This window comes from Osmerus mordax, chromosome 1 (genome assembly GCF_038355195.1).
Source record: "Osmerus mordax isolate fOsmMor3 chromosome 1, fOsmMor3.pri, whole genome shotgun sequence".
Classification (NCBI taxonomy): Eukaryota; Metazoa; Chordata; class Actinopteri; order Osmeriformes; family Osmeridae; genus Osmerus; species Osmerus mordax.
Window position 1 is genome coordinate 16,024,301 of NC_090050.1, and position 15,927 is coordinate 16,040,227.

Here is a 15,927-nt window from a genome sequence, read left to right on the forward strand (position 1 = left end):
GTACTGTTGGGTGTCTTATGGCGATTACCATGACAAGTAACATAGAAAACCTCCTGCCTAGCAACACTAGCAGCATATGCTCATGACCAATCAATTGGTGTTGAGCCACTATCGTACTATTTCACCAAAACGGAGTGTTCATTGTAAGTACTTTGAACATGAAACATTTGAAACCTTTTCTAATCATTTTAATAAACTAATCATTAGAATGACTAGAGCAAATGACACTGTCTTTGATAGACCCTAAAATGTTGCTGTTTGTGTTAAGATGGTTGTATATTTGGAGCACAAGGCCAAGCAAAAAGATTGCTCATTTACTGAATGTTTGAGTATGTGGTCATGCATGTCCTCACATGTGCATTTGGACCAGGGAAAGATACACTTAGTTAGCATGACTAACATTACATCACCTACAGTCAGACATGCTTTCTGCTGTCGACAAACATCTTTTTTTCTTTAACAAACTAGATGAAACTCCATCTAGACGTTAGACAAGGTATTATCTTTTTGTTTCTTATGTATGATACAAAGAAAAATCTTGGAGGGCCAGAGATAACTACAACTAATCTATTAATCTATTCTATTCATAGATATGCTATTTCATGACCACTATTGTAGAGCAGCAAAGAATTGATGTAATGTCAAACTCACTGGCATGTCGTACCATCACCTCCATGTTTATATCCAGTTTGCTGAATCAATCTTAATAAATCAAATCAAAAATTCTGTGGAATGAAGTATTCCAATGTGTTTGAGTGTCATGAATGTCCTGGTCTTGGCAGCCCATCCCCTGCACTCTATCGTTCTGGAGGTGAAACTGGAAATTGGCATCCCCTATTCTTACATTTCTAAACTAGACAGAGCCATGTTATACAGCTGACCAAAGGGCAATAAAACCTTCCTAAATACTTCCAGCTCCTGCTCACCCACTAATCCTATGGATTACAGTACAGTGTTATTTACACTTAACTGCTCTGCTTTCAAAGCTCCCATAAAACTCTTAATCCTCATATTTGGAAAGGTAATGGCTAGCTGTTAACATTTCTTATGGTTTAATTAAGTTTACTTTTATTCTTTTTAGTTTCTAAGAGTTTCGATCTATACAAAAATAGACTATTACAAGATTTACATTCTGACAGTTAACACCCTAATTGGTTTGAAGTTGGCATGACATGCTCATAAAGTTTCAGTTAACCTCCAATCCTGACCCCATCAGTTACATGTCTTGACCAATCAGACATTTTATGTAGACCCAACAGTAGGCATATATCATTGAGGTTTTGCACTGTAAAAATACAACCCCTGGTGTCAAAGGTTAAAATGTCTTGCTTTCAAATGCTGCAAAAGTCTCTGGATACCTAGATTATTATAGTAGGTATAGATATCTTCAGGTCATCATCTTAAGACCTACATACAGTATTTCAATTTGTTGTCTTTATTGTCAGGCCTACCCCATACAACCATTACATTTATGACAGGTGCTCTTACAATACTGGACAAAACTGAAGAGCTCAAGGGTTGACCCTAGAAAGTAAGACATTCATTGTCATTAGATTGTTCCAACTTCTCAACAATTAAAACTAATTTCGCATTTGATTCTCTATCAAACACAGGGGTACAGTATTCATTGATTACCTAGCAAATTGTTTAAGACTTGTTTAAAAATGGCAGAGTACAAAAAAACATTGTATCACAAAGTTGAATAATTCCTGATTTGATCTTGATTTCCTGTCATGGTGTAACAGGTACATATATTGCTTTCAGGTGCTCCAGTTAAAATGGGTACCTCCCTGTTTGAGCGGAAATCTCTGCACATTCTTGAATTTTTCGGTACATTATTAAGCCTTTTTTTCCAACATGTCAAGGTATCCCAAAATCCAAGAAAGATATGGAACCAATTCTACCATCCAGGCCCAAAACGAGCACTTCTATTTAAAGTGTGGGGATAGGAGAGAGCTGCCATGTAAAACATAGGAGTTACTATTGATCTAACAGATACAGTCAACAGCCATAGACCCTCCCCGAAAGGTGCAGCTTCGTGCCAATTGGCTCAATGCAGTCTGTCATTCTTTTAACAGTCTGCCTTTAGCCAACTCTAGGCCTTCAGTCAAAAGGTGGGGAAACATACACATACAAACACACACACACACACACAAACAGAGTTCTTACTTGGTATCAGACCTTGGGCGGAATACTATTTGTTTTCAATTAGGTATCTGTGCTTAAATGCTTGTATCTGGTACAATGGAACCCACTGTTCTGACACTTCAACCAAAAAAAGATTTCAAATCGACTTTCGCCCCAGGTCTGCTTGTTAACTCGTTATATACCTGTTCATTCATCATGTTCCATCCCAGCAGAAGACGCCCAGGTCTAAGATGAAGCCTGGTCTCCACAGCAGTAAAGAGAGGTCAGAGTAGTGACATACACATGATAATAGGAAGGAGTCTAAAATGCCCTTGGTTGACATCTCATCAACATAAAAAATGTGCAACAAAAAGGAAGCAGCATTGGCTCTTGAATGTGTGACAGAACCAGCAGGCTCACAGATCCTCCTGACCCGCTCTCGTCAATGGTCAGTCCATGCCAATACAATACAGTACTTTGGGACCTGATGAAAGGTGCTATAAAAAATATAAAAAAAACATGTAATCCACCGTCATCCTCATTTAGAACAACACATCCATGAGGCTTTAAAACATAAGGCCGCTGATGGCAACCACACATTTCAGAGTCAACAATGCCTCCCAATGTGGCATTAATGTTCAGTAGCTTTCACAGGGGTGCCTGGCTGAGAGCCAGACATGGCAGACATAAACCTGGGTGGTTCAACCCGCACACCTGGTTGGACACACAGTGGTGTGTGAGGGAACATCAGGTTTCATAGGGAGTCCCCTGGTGGCCCGCAGTCCTCTGGTCCTGGACAATGACGGACCGATGATATGAGTTTATCAGATGGGCCTGGGCCCGAGGTTCAGGCAGGGTGGCGTCAGAGGGAAAGGCTCTAGGCAGACCTCTGGGTGTAGAACAGAATGTAGGCCTGAGTGTTGCACACCTCCTCCACGTTGCACACGTTCATCTCAGAGTCATTACAGTGGACCCAGAACCCTGGGAGGGGAGCAGAAGAGATGGGAGTTAAACATCTGGAAAGACATGAGATTTCACAAGATCTCCAGGGGTCGTTATGATCCCAGGTCAAACAACACATCCACGTTCAAAAGGCCATGCCCACGAGCAGGAAGAAAAACAGTGGTCAGACATGCATCTGATGTACTGACAGATTGGCAGTCAATGGAGAAACCCAAATGTTTCCCCCTTAACTCAGGAGCATGATCTCTCAAGATACCATCGACTTGGGGATCGATACTTCTAAAAACAGGTACCTTTAAATCAGGGGTGTCAAACCCTGGTCCTCGAGGGCCACTGTCCTGCATGTTTGAGATGTTTCCCTGATCCAGCTCACCTGATTCGAATGAATGGTCGTTATAACAACCCATTTAATTGAATCAGGTGTGTTGGAGCAGGGAAACATCTAGAACATGCAGGACAGCGGCCCTCGAGGACCAGGGTTTGACACCCCTGCTTTAAATGAATAGAAATCAAGCACACCATCTGAAATCGACAGCACATGACAGCAATAAAAAGAAGTAGCCATGTGTCAGAGCACACCTGGTAGCTCACCTCCTTCTGTATTGTAGCAGTATGCGGTGTAGTGCCCTGAGCCGAAGCCTTTCCCATGGTGCATGACCACAGCAGACAGGTCGTAGGTGTAGCCCTCTCTATGGACGGTATGACCCGAGTCACTGCAGCAGTAGGGTTCTATATTCAGAACCTGGTCGAAGGCCACGTGGACGCCAATCTTTTCCCTGTGGTTCCGACCTGACCATCTGTTATACACACAGATTATTGTAGTTAGCATGGAAGTGGATCCTCTACACACAAGTTAAGCATCAAAGGCAATTTGTGCTGATCTGTCCATCCCAAATTTCTACCACGGTCGAGATAACACTTTAACTACCATGAGTAATTTTAAAAGCATAGGACTGTTCTGAACATAAGCCCATATATCAATATATTTACATACATTACCATTGGTTAACATGTTAAAATAAACTTTGACATATCAGCTTGGATTGACAGTCATGATCTGGATTAATCAGTGATAGCAGGCTCCTCAACATGACCGTTCTTCACTGACCTGAAGCGTTTGAGGTGCAGCCGTAGAACCTGAGGTAAGCGGTAGATCAGAAGCTGCTTACACGCTTCTGACAAAACCAGGGGCTTGTGGGACGTCTTCCGTCTCTTCCCTGGCAGAAGACGTAAACATTAGCTCCACGACTGACGTCTGCCTCTTAATGAATGGGATGTTCTATTGACTTGTGTGGTCGATTTTAATCTAGGACCACTCTGCCACTCCAAAGAGGCCTTTGTAAGTCTCCGTCTAAATACTCACTGTTGCAGTTGTTGCAGGCATAAATGCTTCCTTCAAGGGCCTCGGTCTCAGTGAACTTGGCCAGCATCTCTGTGAGGGAGCAGCTGCGCTGGAAGGCCATGGAGCTGGAGCCCTTCTGCATGCTGTGGTAGCGCTCAGGGAACTCCAGGGAGAGGTCCCAGAAGGGCTCCACTGTGTTGGACTTGTGCTTACACGACAGACACGTCACCTAAAACAAACAGCATGGGAACAGAGTAAGTGGAAAGCCAGAGCCGGAAACTCAAATGTATTTATTATGCTTGGGGTGCGAGTTAGGGAAATAATGAAAGAGGGGAGAAGGTAGGAAGGGAAAAAAAAGAGGCTCACCTGACTGAGTAGCTGCCCATGGAAGATGGTGTTGAGGACCTTGAGCACCTGCTTGGAGAGCTTCCTCTGGGTGATGGGGATGACGATCCTGCGCTTGGTGCCCTCTGACTCCAGCTCCTGCTGCACCTTGTCCAGCAGCTCGCACAGGAACTCCTGGGCGTCCTGCTGATCATAGCCCCGGAACGCCGGGATCAGGTTCCACACAGAGTGCAGCATGGCGAAGGGCGACACCAGCGACCAGCGGCCCGACCACATGACCCTGAAGAGCGTGTGAAGCTCGTGGCAGAGGGACATCTGCTGGCGGGTGGACGAGCGTGGCTCCTTGGGCTGGACCAGCTCTGCTGCGTTCAGGCAGGGAGGGGTGATCTTCTTGCTGCTCTCTGGGGAGCCACCGCTGCCCGTCTTGGCCAGAGGGCAGCCTAAACCCTGCGCCAGCAGCCCAGCGCTACCGCCTCCAACTACGGCACTTGCTACCTCCTTTCTCCCCTGGGAGCTGTTGGTTTTAGCCAGCAGCTCCTCAGTTTCACACACGTCCAGTGTGAGAAAACACTCCCTGAATTTCTGCAGGTGGCTCAACACCTGTAAGATAGAGTTCATGTAGCACGTGTTGCCCAGGTTACGCAGACCGGTGACACCTGGGGCCAGTCTGCGACGTGTGGCAGTGTGGGAGTAGAACCTCCGCACTTTCGGAGTTCTACCATTACGAGAGGGCTTGTGAGACAGCGTGATGGCGGGGGGCTTCTTGGGCAGAGGAGGTAAGCGCTCGGGAGGGTCCCGGAACTTGAGGGGAATGAGTGCGATGGTGGAGCGAGGCGTCCGGGTGAGGAGCCGGGCGCTCTTCCTGGGCGGCACGTTGGCCAGCTCTCCCAGGAGCCTCCTCTTCACCTCCTTCCTCTGGCGCCTCAGCTCCTCCTTCTCCTCCTCCAGCTTCTGCTCCCGCTGGCGCTGCAGCTCCTGCTGCCTCGCCCTCCACCTCCGCATCACGCTCCCCAGGAGCATCTTCCTGCGGTGCCACAGGGCCATCTGCATGGCTGGCTGCAGCTGCGGCCCCCCCTCGCCCACCCAGGGGGTACAGTCCCCGCCCGCCGAGGAGCGCAAGGAGCGTCGGCCGGGGCTGCGCACGGTGGACAGCGCCCCCCGGAGGAGTTTAAGGTCTCCTTCTGCATTGTCGTTGAGCACGTAGTCCCCACAGGCAAAGCAGAAGACGTCCAGCTCACGCACCTCCATGGCCAGCGGGTGGCCGGACTCCTGAAAGTGTTTGAGCGAGTGCTCTTCGATGAAGCGGCCACAGGCCACATGGGAGCACTTGAGACATGCCCACACTGACTCGGTGGTGCTGCAGTCCACACAGCTCCATTTCTGTGGGTTCAGGACTGAATGGTCATGGCCCAGGCGGAGGCGTCCCACGTGCTTACAGCGATCCATCTCTCAAGATGCACATGTGCCTGTGGCGTCAGGACCCACCCCCCTGAGCCAAGCAGCAGCTCATTCTGACAAAGGGAAATGCCAAAGATTTATTTATGTACAAGCTTTAATTAACCAATTAATTATTTATGACTGAATAAAAAATAAAAACGGGTTAAAATGGAAGTTACATGTGGAACAAAACCCTCCTGTTGGATGTCTGTTACTTACTGCTTTGATTCAGTTGATGTACTGTCAACATTACAACCTAACTGATCTTCATAACAGCATTTAACGACCAGCAATATCCACTGTTTCACTGCAATGAAGAAATATAGGTTTCAAGTGGGGTAGAAACGTATAAGCAATTTCAGGACTAGATAATAAATTAAGTTACCCACTGCCACTGGCCAACAATGACTAAGAATACTAAGACTGCTTGTCCCACAACATAGTAACACAGCAAAAGTTGATGAACACGGCGTCCACCTTACTAGGTAGGACACGAGCTGAACTATCTATAATATCATCGCCAATATATTAACTTCACAGGATACTAGTTCACAGGATACCAACACCCGTTTAGCCTGCAGTCGTCAGGTATCATAGCTAGCTAGCTCCTTAGAAGTGAAATTAGACAAACTCTGTAACACTGTCTAACTAAGGCCAAACGAGTAGTCTACAGACTGCTGCCATGGCTGTGGCTAGCAAGCTGGACTACCTACATAGTTCGCCTAACTTAACTACGGTACTTACTCGAGACCGTCCGACCTTATGCCTGGACAATCATGCAACCCAACAATTCCTCACTTCGTTTCATGTCAATGGTAAAAATCTAAATGTAGAAGAATATTTGATGCAACTGTCATTCATTCACCTCTTTGGTATTGTCCTTCTTTGTCAGTGTTTGGCCAGCATGCTAGCTAGTTTTCTATCCTCTTCCATTTTCAAGACAATGCAATCGATGCTCATACAGCCAGATGGCTGACTAAACTGGCAATACAAGCTAACGTTTGCTAGACTACTTCGGTCGCTAGTGTAGCTCAATTACCAGGCACCGTACTTCTAGTACCAGACAGAACAAAGACCAGTCTCATATATATCCTCCGTCTTCTGAATACTGTCACAACATTTTCTGACGACGGCAATGGCTAACATTATTAAACACTGCCAGACAGCACATCGTTAAAGTTATATACCCTAGTCAAGTTAGCTAGCTCGCTAGCGATGTGTGGAGAACGAACATAAATGTAGTTAGCATACTAGACTAGCTAGCTTTTTAACACCACGCTAGCAACATAACTACAGCCGGTGGCTTGCTAGCTCCACCTTAAACTAGCTAGCTAGCTGACGTTAGCCAGGGCAAGAAGAGCAGGGAAGTCAACCACCATCGGGATTTGTTACTAGCCTGCAAGCTATCTAGCCCTAATCAGTGAAGTAGCTAAATACCTAGCTTGCTAGGCTGATAGTTACTTAGCCCTGCCACTACTATACTAGCTACTTTAACAAGACAATTTCACTTGACAAATGACATTTGGTACTCATCATAAAAAACAACCCCATAAAATGTAAACATTTCTAAAAAAATTACCGCCAACATTTGCATGTTGTTGTCAGTCAGAAACCCCGAGACAACCGAACTCTTTCTTTCTGATCCGGGCTGGCTTTTCAACCGTGCGGGAACAAATCTCGAACGTTAGCTAGTAGTAGTAGCTAGCTAGTCCGTTCACACACCGTTCTACGTTGACTCGCATCGATTGGCACACAGGATGTGGCATTCATTCCTTCAACTCGGAGCCGAGCCAAATAGCGTATTGTTGGCAGTTTTTATGTTCTGATAATTATTTCCGTTATTTAATATGCAAGTTAAGCAAGACAAGTTATAAAAAAGGTGTTTATTGATTGGAAAAACAAGTTTAAGAAAACAGTACAAACTTCTCACATTATTAGCCAGAAACATCAAACCAATGCACACATCCCAATGGCATGAAATAGGTTTTGATATTCCATTACTTTATTTAATTCTAAATAGGCAAAGTCAGATGATATGTGTGTTTTGCATTCCTGGCTATTATACATTAAGTCCACTGTTTTCTACAGTTGTTAAAGGCCCCACAGGGACTTGCATTCCTTTTATTTCAGATCTCTGCTATAGCCTTTTTTGCATACAAACAATGCCTCCAGGATTTGAAAACACAGATGTTCCCTTAATCTGGTCATTTGACATGTCATGACTGAATCCCCAATCTGATTGGAAATAACTGTCATTGGTGAACGTGAATAGAAGTCTTTTCATAAATTGGGTCCATTAGAATGTTGAGAAACAGTTGAGGAATATTCCTTTTCCCTTTCCTGGAGACCTCAGCGTCCAGTACCCCCTGGAATTACCTGCTGTTTACGTAGTTTGCTGAATAACTCCAGATACTGAGTCATGGTGTCAACACAGTCCGCTGGGGCATATAGACCCTCAGGTTTGGTGGCAAAGACTGAGGGTAGCTCAGGGATGCTAGGGCCCAGGAATGTCTGCATAAACTCTTTCATCAAGTTCCAGCAGTCCCCTGGGATCACGCAGGGACAATACTCCACCTTGACAAACACAAACAGGTTAGAAATTGTACAGATAACACATCCATTTTAGTTATAAGTGGACTTTCAGTTCCTCACCTCTACTGAAATGCCCCTTGCACTAGAGCTCATTGTGACAGCTCCAACTTTGATCAGGAAATCACAATAGCGGTAGCGGGTGCCACGACTCTCCACCTTGTGCCCCTTGGCATTCTGAAAGTGGCTCTTCAGCTTTATCATGAGCACATCAAAATTTCCATCTGCAGTTAGACAGGGCCCCCCTTCAAACAGAGCTAGGCAGCTCAGTGGAGTCTCAGAATTGTGCATCACATAGAGAAGCTTTGAAGGCTGACCTGTGATGGAAAAAACAGAAACAGTTTTCATTGATGTGGGTTTAGATTAGGATTAGAAGTAGGTAGACTAGAATTGTGTGCATATTAGTGCAAAAATAGACGTGACATTTATTGTACCGCTGGCGTTTCCTGTGGCATGGTACGTCTCACAGTCCACGTAAAAGCTTCCATGCTTCACAGCGCCAAGTTGTTCCAGTTTTTTGTGCAGAATGTCTATTGTTTGCTGCACACTCTTCCCCTCTGCAATGGGCACCTGACACACACTGAAGCATAGAACAACGTTGGCATTACACTTATATATGCCACACAAAGGTTTAATCTTGAATGCGGTTGTGAAGACATTCAGAGCATATCGAAAAAGGAACAGTAAAATGTCTCGTGAGTCAACAAGTATAATTTACTTAAAATTTGCGGACAATAAGTAACCAGGCTTAATAAATAATCTCGAAGCAATATGTTTTTTATTAGTTTTATACTTGGCAGAAAATTCAGCAAATAAACTACCCCAATCTCACCAAGTCACCCCCATTGTGCCAGCAGTTAGCTTGTTCCGAAAATCTACGCGCAAACAAACCATCAATGTCCGGCGTAAGAGGAAATGATGCAATTATTGGTGCTGACAAATCATCAATGTGCATTATATTCATACATTCGATATATTAGCGTAATCAATATTCGATTATAGGTTCTCTAAATGTGTTAAAAAATATATATTTATGAATCTGTAAAAGCTGATGAAATGTACTTTCTAAAATGTACGGAAATGTAGTTTAGCGTCACTTCCGCTGTAGCAGTGCACGTGCGGGTTAAAAACAAGTCTACGCAAGCTAACATTAATGTTAGAATACTTTTGGCAAATCTTTTTTTAAGTAGGAACAAACAATAAGTAGTGCCACTTTACTGTCTTTAAAGAGCCTTACAAATGCCTAAAGTGAAGAAATCCAGAGGCGGAGGGGTTGAAAAAAGCGGTGGAACATTGGCGTTGGCTGATCAGATTCTGCAAGGGGACATGGTAAGAGTCCCAGGCAGAGTAAAGAGCAGAGACACGAGGGAAGATGAAGAAGATGAGTACGTGGACGAGCGTCTGTCACGGAAAATCTTGGAACAGGCTCGAATTCAGCAAGAGGAACTACAGACAGAATATGGCTTGGAACCGGAGGTCAAGAAAAAACCAGCCACCGTTTTAGGTGACGTTGCACGCTAGCTACCGAAGTGATACAAGTTGTTCTTAATGACATCCCCGTTCTTAAGTCAGCCTACTAATAATACTATAAGCCTTGCTTATGGAATATGAATATTTTTTTATGAACTAGTGGGTCAAATATTATGTTATTGTGATGTTTGTTTTATCCCCTGGAAGACGGTTGTTGTCATACTGTTATTTCTGTTGTAGGCCCTCACACCAAGGATGAAGACTCAGATGAGGAGTGGCCAGCTCTTGGAGAAGCAGGAGCAGGAGAGGGGGATGATGCTGGCTGTGCAACTGAAGTGGTGGTGGATGCAGAGGATGAGAAAGCCATTGAAATTTTCATGAATAAAAATCCTCCAATGAGGTAAGCTAAAACAAAAGGCTGGACTCCGAATCAAGCCTGGGTATCACTTTCCGTCATAACACATGGCTATTTTTTTTATATGATACTCACTTGTTATTGTAGGCGGACACTGGCTGACATCATCATGGAGAAGATCACAGAGAAACAGACAGAAGTGGGAACCGTCATGTCAGAGGTTTCAGGAAGACCAATGCCACAGCTGGACCCGAGGGTCATTGAAGTCTACAGAGGGGTAAACAAGGTGACAAGTTATGTCGGATATATTTCAACAGCTGTGTATCATAGCAGGTAAATATATTGCTGAGAACAGTTGTCTTACTTGTTTGAATGCCGTTTTAGGTCTTGTCTAGATACAGAAGTGGTAAGCTCCCCAAGGCTTTCAAGATCATTCCGGCATTATCAAACTGGGAGCAAGTACTGTACCTGACTGAGCCTGAGACCTGGACAGCTGCTGCTATGTACCAGGCAACAAGGTATGTTGGAACTATAGAGATGCAGTTGATCTGTGTGTCCATTTGCAAGGATATGTTATATCTAAGTTGGACAGTGGCTAACTATAAAGCTTCCGTTTATTGCAGAATCTTCTCTTCCAATCTGAAAGAGCGAATGGCCCAAAGGTTCTACAATTTGGTGCTGCTGCCAAGAATAAGAGATGACATAGCAGAGTACAAAAAACTCAACTTCCACCTTTACAATGCATTGAAGAAAGCCCTCTTCAAACCTGGGGCATGGTTTAAAGGTGAGATACTTGAATAGAAATGAGTATATCCAGCGGCAGGGTGCCCCGAGGCTCACCGGTCAATTGTGCTTACCACAGAAACTGAGGCATTAACACAAGGGCAAGTTATGTGTCTGTGTAGTTGCCAAAATGTGCAGGTGTTACTTAATCACAATACTCTCTCTTGTAAAAGACTTGTACAGTAATCTTGCTGTACATTATCCCGTACATAACCCCTAGATGTCAGTATGCTATTTGCTAAAACAGTGATCAATAATCCAGTTTTATTTTATGCTCATTTGTTTCCCTCAGGTATTCTGATCCCTCTCTGTGAATCTGGAACATGCACTCTTAGAGAAGCCATCATCATCGGAAGCATACTTACCAAGTGCTCGATACCTGTACTCCACTCCAGGTAAGGAAGGGATCCTCCTTTAAGGAGGTACGATGGTATAATCTTACCTAGTCGAATCAAAGGAGACTTTTATTATCCAAATATCAACCATCTGTTAATACACTAGTTTTTACCTTGATTGAGTGCATACACTCTTAGTTGTGACACCTTTCAAACTGAGAAGACAGTAAGTGGGAATATTGACTGGAAATGTCTCTTTAACCCTCAGCGCTGCCATGCTGAAACTCGCAGAGATGGAGTACAATGGTGCCAACAGCATCTTTCTGCGTCTGTTACTGGACAAGAAATATGCCGTGCCATTCCGTGTCCTGGATGCCTTGGTCGCACACTTCCTGTCTTTCCGCAGTGAGAAACGTGTCCTTCCTGTGCTGTGGCATCAGAGCCTGCTCACCCTGACGCAGCGCTACAAGGCTGACCTGGCTTCTGAACAGAAGGGAGCACTGCTGGAGCTACTCAAGATTCAAACACACCCTCAGATCTCTGCAGAGATCCGACGAGAGCTGCAAAACTCTGAATCCCGGGATCTTGAAACGGCAATGCCAGTCATGATGATGGACTGAGTGTGGGCAGGGCATGCTCCCACTATCTTTTTCTCTATGATGCCATCATAGTTAATATTGTACGCTGTACACTGAAAATTAGCGAAGGCTGCCATTGTAGGTGTATGTCAGACCATGCAGACCCTGGAATCGATATATATTGATTGTGCAATTGTTTTGTGAATGCTAAATGAAACACCTCACACTTCAGGCCACATTGAGTGTATGTGTTCACAAAATTACATGAACATGCACATTTTGTGTTTAAATACTGTCTTAAACAATTGTTGCAATGTTTTGTTTCCCAAATAATAATTTTATATGGACTTTCACAAATCACCCTTGGAATGTCGCCCTCACCCATACGTGCATTAACCACATCTGACAACAATGGACTGATAAATTTAAAAAGTAAATAATCCAAACAATCTTTGTAAAGGTTTGATGTTTGATCAGTGTGAAAATTCTGATTTATGAAGATTAGGTTTTCATATGACTGCTCTAGGCACTCACGTTTGGTGCTGGCTGCCTAGCAGTCGCAGTTGTGGAATGCTGCGCGAAAACAGCGGATTTGAGATTGAGGAAACCACCTTCAGAATAGCTGCTTTTGTTGACCCTGCTAGTTTTGCTAGCAATTGACAAACTTCTTCAGATTAGCCTCGATTGTAGCAAAGTGTCTGTCAGACAAAAATTACGGCGGTAACATATTAATTTGTTTCGTCGAATGGAGTTGACATGTCATGAAGATGGAGGATTCATAACTACATCAAACTGTACCACCCAATCTGCTGAGGTCATGGCTATCCGGGCCTGCAAAGACCCTGTCTTGACAACGGACTATCGGATTTGGCAAAATCTCTTAGTCATAGAGAAGACAAGTCGAGTTATGCCATCCTACTTTGGCACAGTTCAGACAGATATTCAACCCTACATGAGGAGAGTATTGGCTGTATGGATGCTGCAGGTAATTGAGCTAATGTTGCATAACGTTAGATGTATAGCTTCCCCGGATACCGTAATAACACTCAACATCAGGCTGTTATCCAAGCTATGCACAACACATCGGCCTTCGCGGTGTCAGGATAGATGATAGATCTAATATTTGAAAGTGTTGCTCAACACCTCCATATAACTTTTCTCTGGCAGGTTTGTGAGGAGCAGAAGTGTGAAGAAGAGGTGTTTCCTTTGGCAATCCACTACCTAGATCGTTATTTGAGTCGTGTTTTTGTTCAGAGGACAAACCTGCAGCTTCTAGGAGCTGTTTGTATGTTCCTATCTTCCAAGCTACGAGAAACAGTTCCCTTGAGTGCCAGAAGGCTTTGTATCTACACAGACAATGCCATTTCTGTCTCTGATCTCCTGGTAAATACAAGATTTGACATATATTACAATAGGTGACATGACACAGTAGCCTACACTGGCAATTTAAAGGGTGTATAATTGAAAGATGTCATGAAAGATTAATACAAATGTTTCATCTTCAAATATGTGGATATAATGCTTCTAAACTGTGTGTTTGTGTGTGTGTGCTGTGTTTGGTCCACAGCAGTGGGAGCTGCCTGTAGTAGCTGGGTTAGAATGGAATCTTGGCTCTGTGCTTCCCTCTGACTTCCTGGAACCCATTCTTCATGAAATACCAATAATCCCTCTCAACCTCCATGCCTTGCGCAGACATGTCCACTCCTACATCGCCCTTGCAGCAACAGGTATGGGCATTTTGTCTAATGGAGTTAGCTGATTCAGTGATATCTGCTGTTTTTCTTATTCAATCAAACCAGGCAACCCTGTGTTTGATGAACAATGGGCACACAGTAGCCATAACTAATTTTGATGTGTCAGCAGTTCATTGCAGATATGGGGATGAGTTTGTGTAATCCTGTATTGCGGTATGAAAGACCTACGTCCCCCCTTTCAGTTGCCCAATTTCCCACGAATCTCCCACGAGGTTGCATGAGGCAACCCATAACTTCGATTTCGAAGTGTCAGCGGTTCATTGCAGAGATGGGGATGAGTTTGTGTAATCCTGTATTGTGTGGTATGAAAGACCTACGTCTGTCCTTTCAGTTGCCCAATTTCCCACGAATCTCCCATGAGGTTGCCTGAGGCAACCAGTCACAGGGATATAGTATTTTGCATTGAGTTTGACCTTGCATCTCTATGGTTTCAGTAAAAGAGTACTTAAAACGGTTTGTTAGTCACACCAGCCTAATATCTAAAAGACAATCAGCTTTTGGAATGGCATTTTAGAACTTCGCTTTTGTGTCATGGTGTGTATGAGAGTATTTCTCTTGTGGCTCATCTCAGGGATTTTATCGATTTCCTCCTGGCTACAAATTGACCAACAGTATTTCCTTCAGCACTCTGGTATTTTGATATTTTGCCCTGCATTAACTGCCATCCACAAGTTAATATTAAGCTGTTACTAATCCAAAAATATACTAGTTTTGTACATCCTTTTTCCTATTCTCTGTTTCCAGAATATACATTTTCAGTGTTCCTGCCCTCAACAATCGCTTGTGCCAGTGTGGCAGCTGCTATCCGCAGACTTAGTCTTCTTAATGGAGGGCTCTCCACTGATTCACTCATGCAGCTTCTGGCTAATCAGTTGGCCATTGATCTAGTAAGGCTAATACTGTATAACCTAATATTCTGCTGATTTAATATATTCTATCTGTCTCAAACTCAAACCTGCCTTGCAGTTCACCGTGGTAGGGAAAAGGTTTAAAGTTAGCTTAACTGTTTCAGGATGAATCCTAAACACACTTGTTATTGGGTGATGCTTAGGCCAACAACATATTTTGTGCATCTGTAACCTGTGTCTTGATAATTGGTGACTTATATGTTTTGCTCTGTACCTTAACAGGACTCCCTCTGCTCCTGTTATGGTCAGTTGGAAAATATGCTTGACCTCAACCTTCCCTCGTGCTCCCAATCCACAGCTGTCAGCCGGCCAGGAACACCTGCCCTTGAGCATAGCTACACCCCCACTGACGTGCAGGACGTACATTTGTCCCCCTTGGTCTACAAATGATGTACACAACTTCACTTTAACTAGTCTCAGGAGCGATTGGCAGTTTATTTATGTAATAATTCAAGTGAGACCAGAGCAATAGCTAATGGCAGTATGCAACACTGTAGCACATTATCTCTGTACCAAGATTGTCTGTGATAACTTGAAGTTCCTCGTACACTTGGTGTTCACACATAATTAATTAGAGGATGTCCTTTTGTGACATTATGTAATGGTTCCCTGCTATTAGTCAGTCTATTTAAGAGTTCTGTGTTGTTGTTGTTTGGCGGTTGCTTCTAACATTAAAAAAAAAGTTTTGTTTCTTTATCTTGCTTTAGTATACAGTTGCAATAGTATTCCTATTTGGTTAGTGACGTTTTTTTTCACTTCAGACATGCCATTTGTCACACTTGCCTGACATTTTTCACTTGATGTTAATGTGAGCTTGGTGAGTCAATGCTTTCAATGCATACAATATGAATTATCATAAAAGGTTTCTTATCTATTAAATGTATTCAGTCCTTATTGATTCTGAAGTGAAATTATTCTCGATTCCTAACAATGTGCTGAGA

At 43.8% G+C, this 15,927-nt stretch overlaps 4 protein-coding genes across 6 annotated transcripts; 2 read left to right on the forward strand and 2 right to left on the reverse strand.

The window, feature by feature from the left end:
• Positions 1 to 1,084: 1,084 nt before the first annotated feature.
• Positions 1,085 to 7,873, reverse strand: usp49 (ubiquitin specific peptidase 49). Of its 3 annotated transcripts, none has more exons than XM_067246416.1 (7): positions 7,794 to 7,873; positions 6,434 to 6,521; positions 4,799 to 6,288; positions 4,454 to 4,661; positions 4,199 to 4,307; positions 3,682 to 3,887; positions 1,085 to 3,108 (listed from the first exon to the last, which is right to left on the reverse strand). In XM_067246416.1, exons 3-7 carry the CDS (start codon positions 6,221 to 6,223, stop codon positions 3,005 to 3,007), a joined length of 2,052 nt encoding a protein of 683 aa, XP_067102517.1. In that variant the 5' UTR covers positions 6,224 to 6,288; positions 6,434 to 6,521; positions 7,794 to 7,873; the 3' UTR covers positions 1,085 to 3,004. The 3 variants fall into 3 exon arrangements, with proteins under 3 accessions (XP_067102517.1, XP_067102501.1, XP_067102509.1); XM_067246400.1 differs by having other exon boundaries at positions 3,670 to 3,887; XM_067246408.1 differs by lacking the exon at positions 7,794 to 7,873 and adding an exon at positions 7,080 to 7,154 and having other exon boundaries at positions 3,670 to 3,887.
• A 209-nt stretch (positions 7,874 to 8,082) lies between these two features.
• med20 (mediator complex subunit 20) lies at positions 8,083 to 9,687 on the reverse strand. The gene is made up of 4 exons (XM_067242142.1): positions 9,636 to 9,687; positions 9,238 to 9,383; positions 8,867 to 9,120; positions 8,083 to 8,788 (listed from the first exon to the last, which is right to left on the reverse strand). Exons 1-4 carry the CDS (start codon positions 9,647 to 9,649, stop codon positions 8,564 to 8,566), a joined length of 639 nt encoding a protein of 212 aa, XP_067098243.1. The 5' UTR covers positions 9,650 to 9,687; the 3' UTR covers positions 8,083 to 8,563.
• A 220-nt stretch (positions 9,688 to 9,907) lies between these two features.
• Positions 9,908 to 12,787, forward strand: bysl (bystin-like). Its single transcript, XM_067239683.1, has 7 exons — positions 9,908 to 10,307; positions 10,514 to 10,673; positions 10,776 to 10,914; positions 11,013 to 11,146; positions 11,252 to 11,412; positions 11,704 to 11,806; positions 12,015 to 12,787. Exons 1-7 carry the CDS (start codon positions 10,043 to 10,045, stop codon positions 12,364 to 12,366), a joined length of 1,314 nt encoding a protein of 437 aa, XP_067095784.1. The 5' UTR covers positions 9,908 to 10,042; the 3' UTR covers positions 12,367 to 12,787.
• Positions 12,788 to 12,930: 143 nt separating this feature from the next.
• ccnd3 (cyclin D3) lies at positions 12,931 to 15,820 on the forward strand. Its single transcript, XM_067240212.1, has 5 exons — positions 12,931 to 13,309; positions 13,492 to 13,707; positions 13,892 to 14,051; positions 14,823 to 14,965; positions 15,209 to 15,820. The coding sequence occupies exons 1-5, from the start codon at positions 13,070 to 13,072 to the stop codon at positions 15,374 to 15,376; spliced, it is 927 nt and encodes a 308-aa protein (XP_067096313.1). The 5' UTR covers positions 12,931 to 13,069; the 3' UTR covers positions 15,377 to 15,820.
• The last annotated feature ends 107 nt before the right edge of the window (positions 15,821 to 15,927 follow it).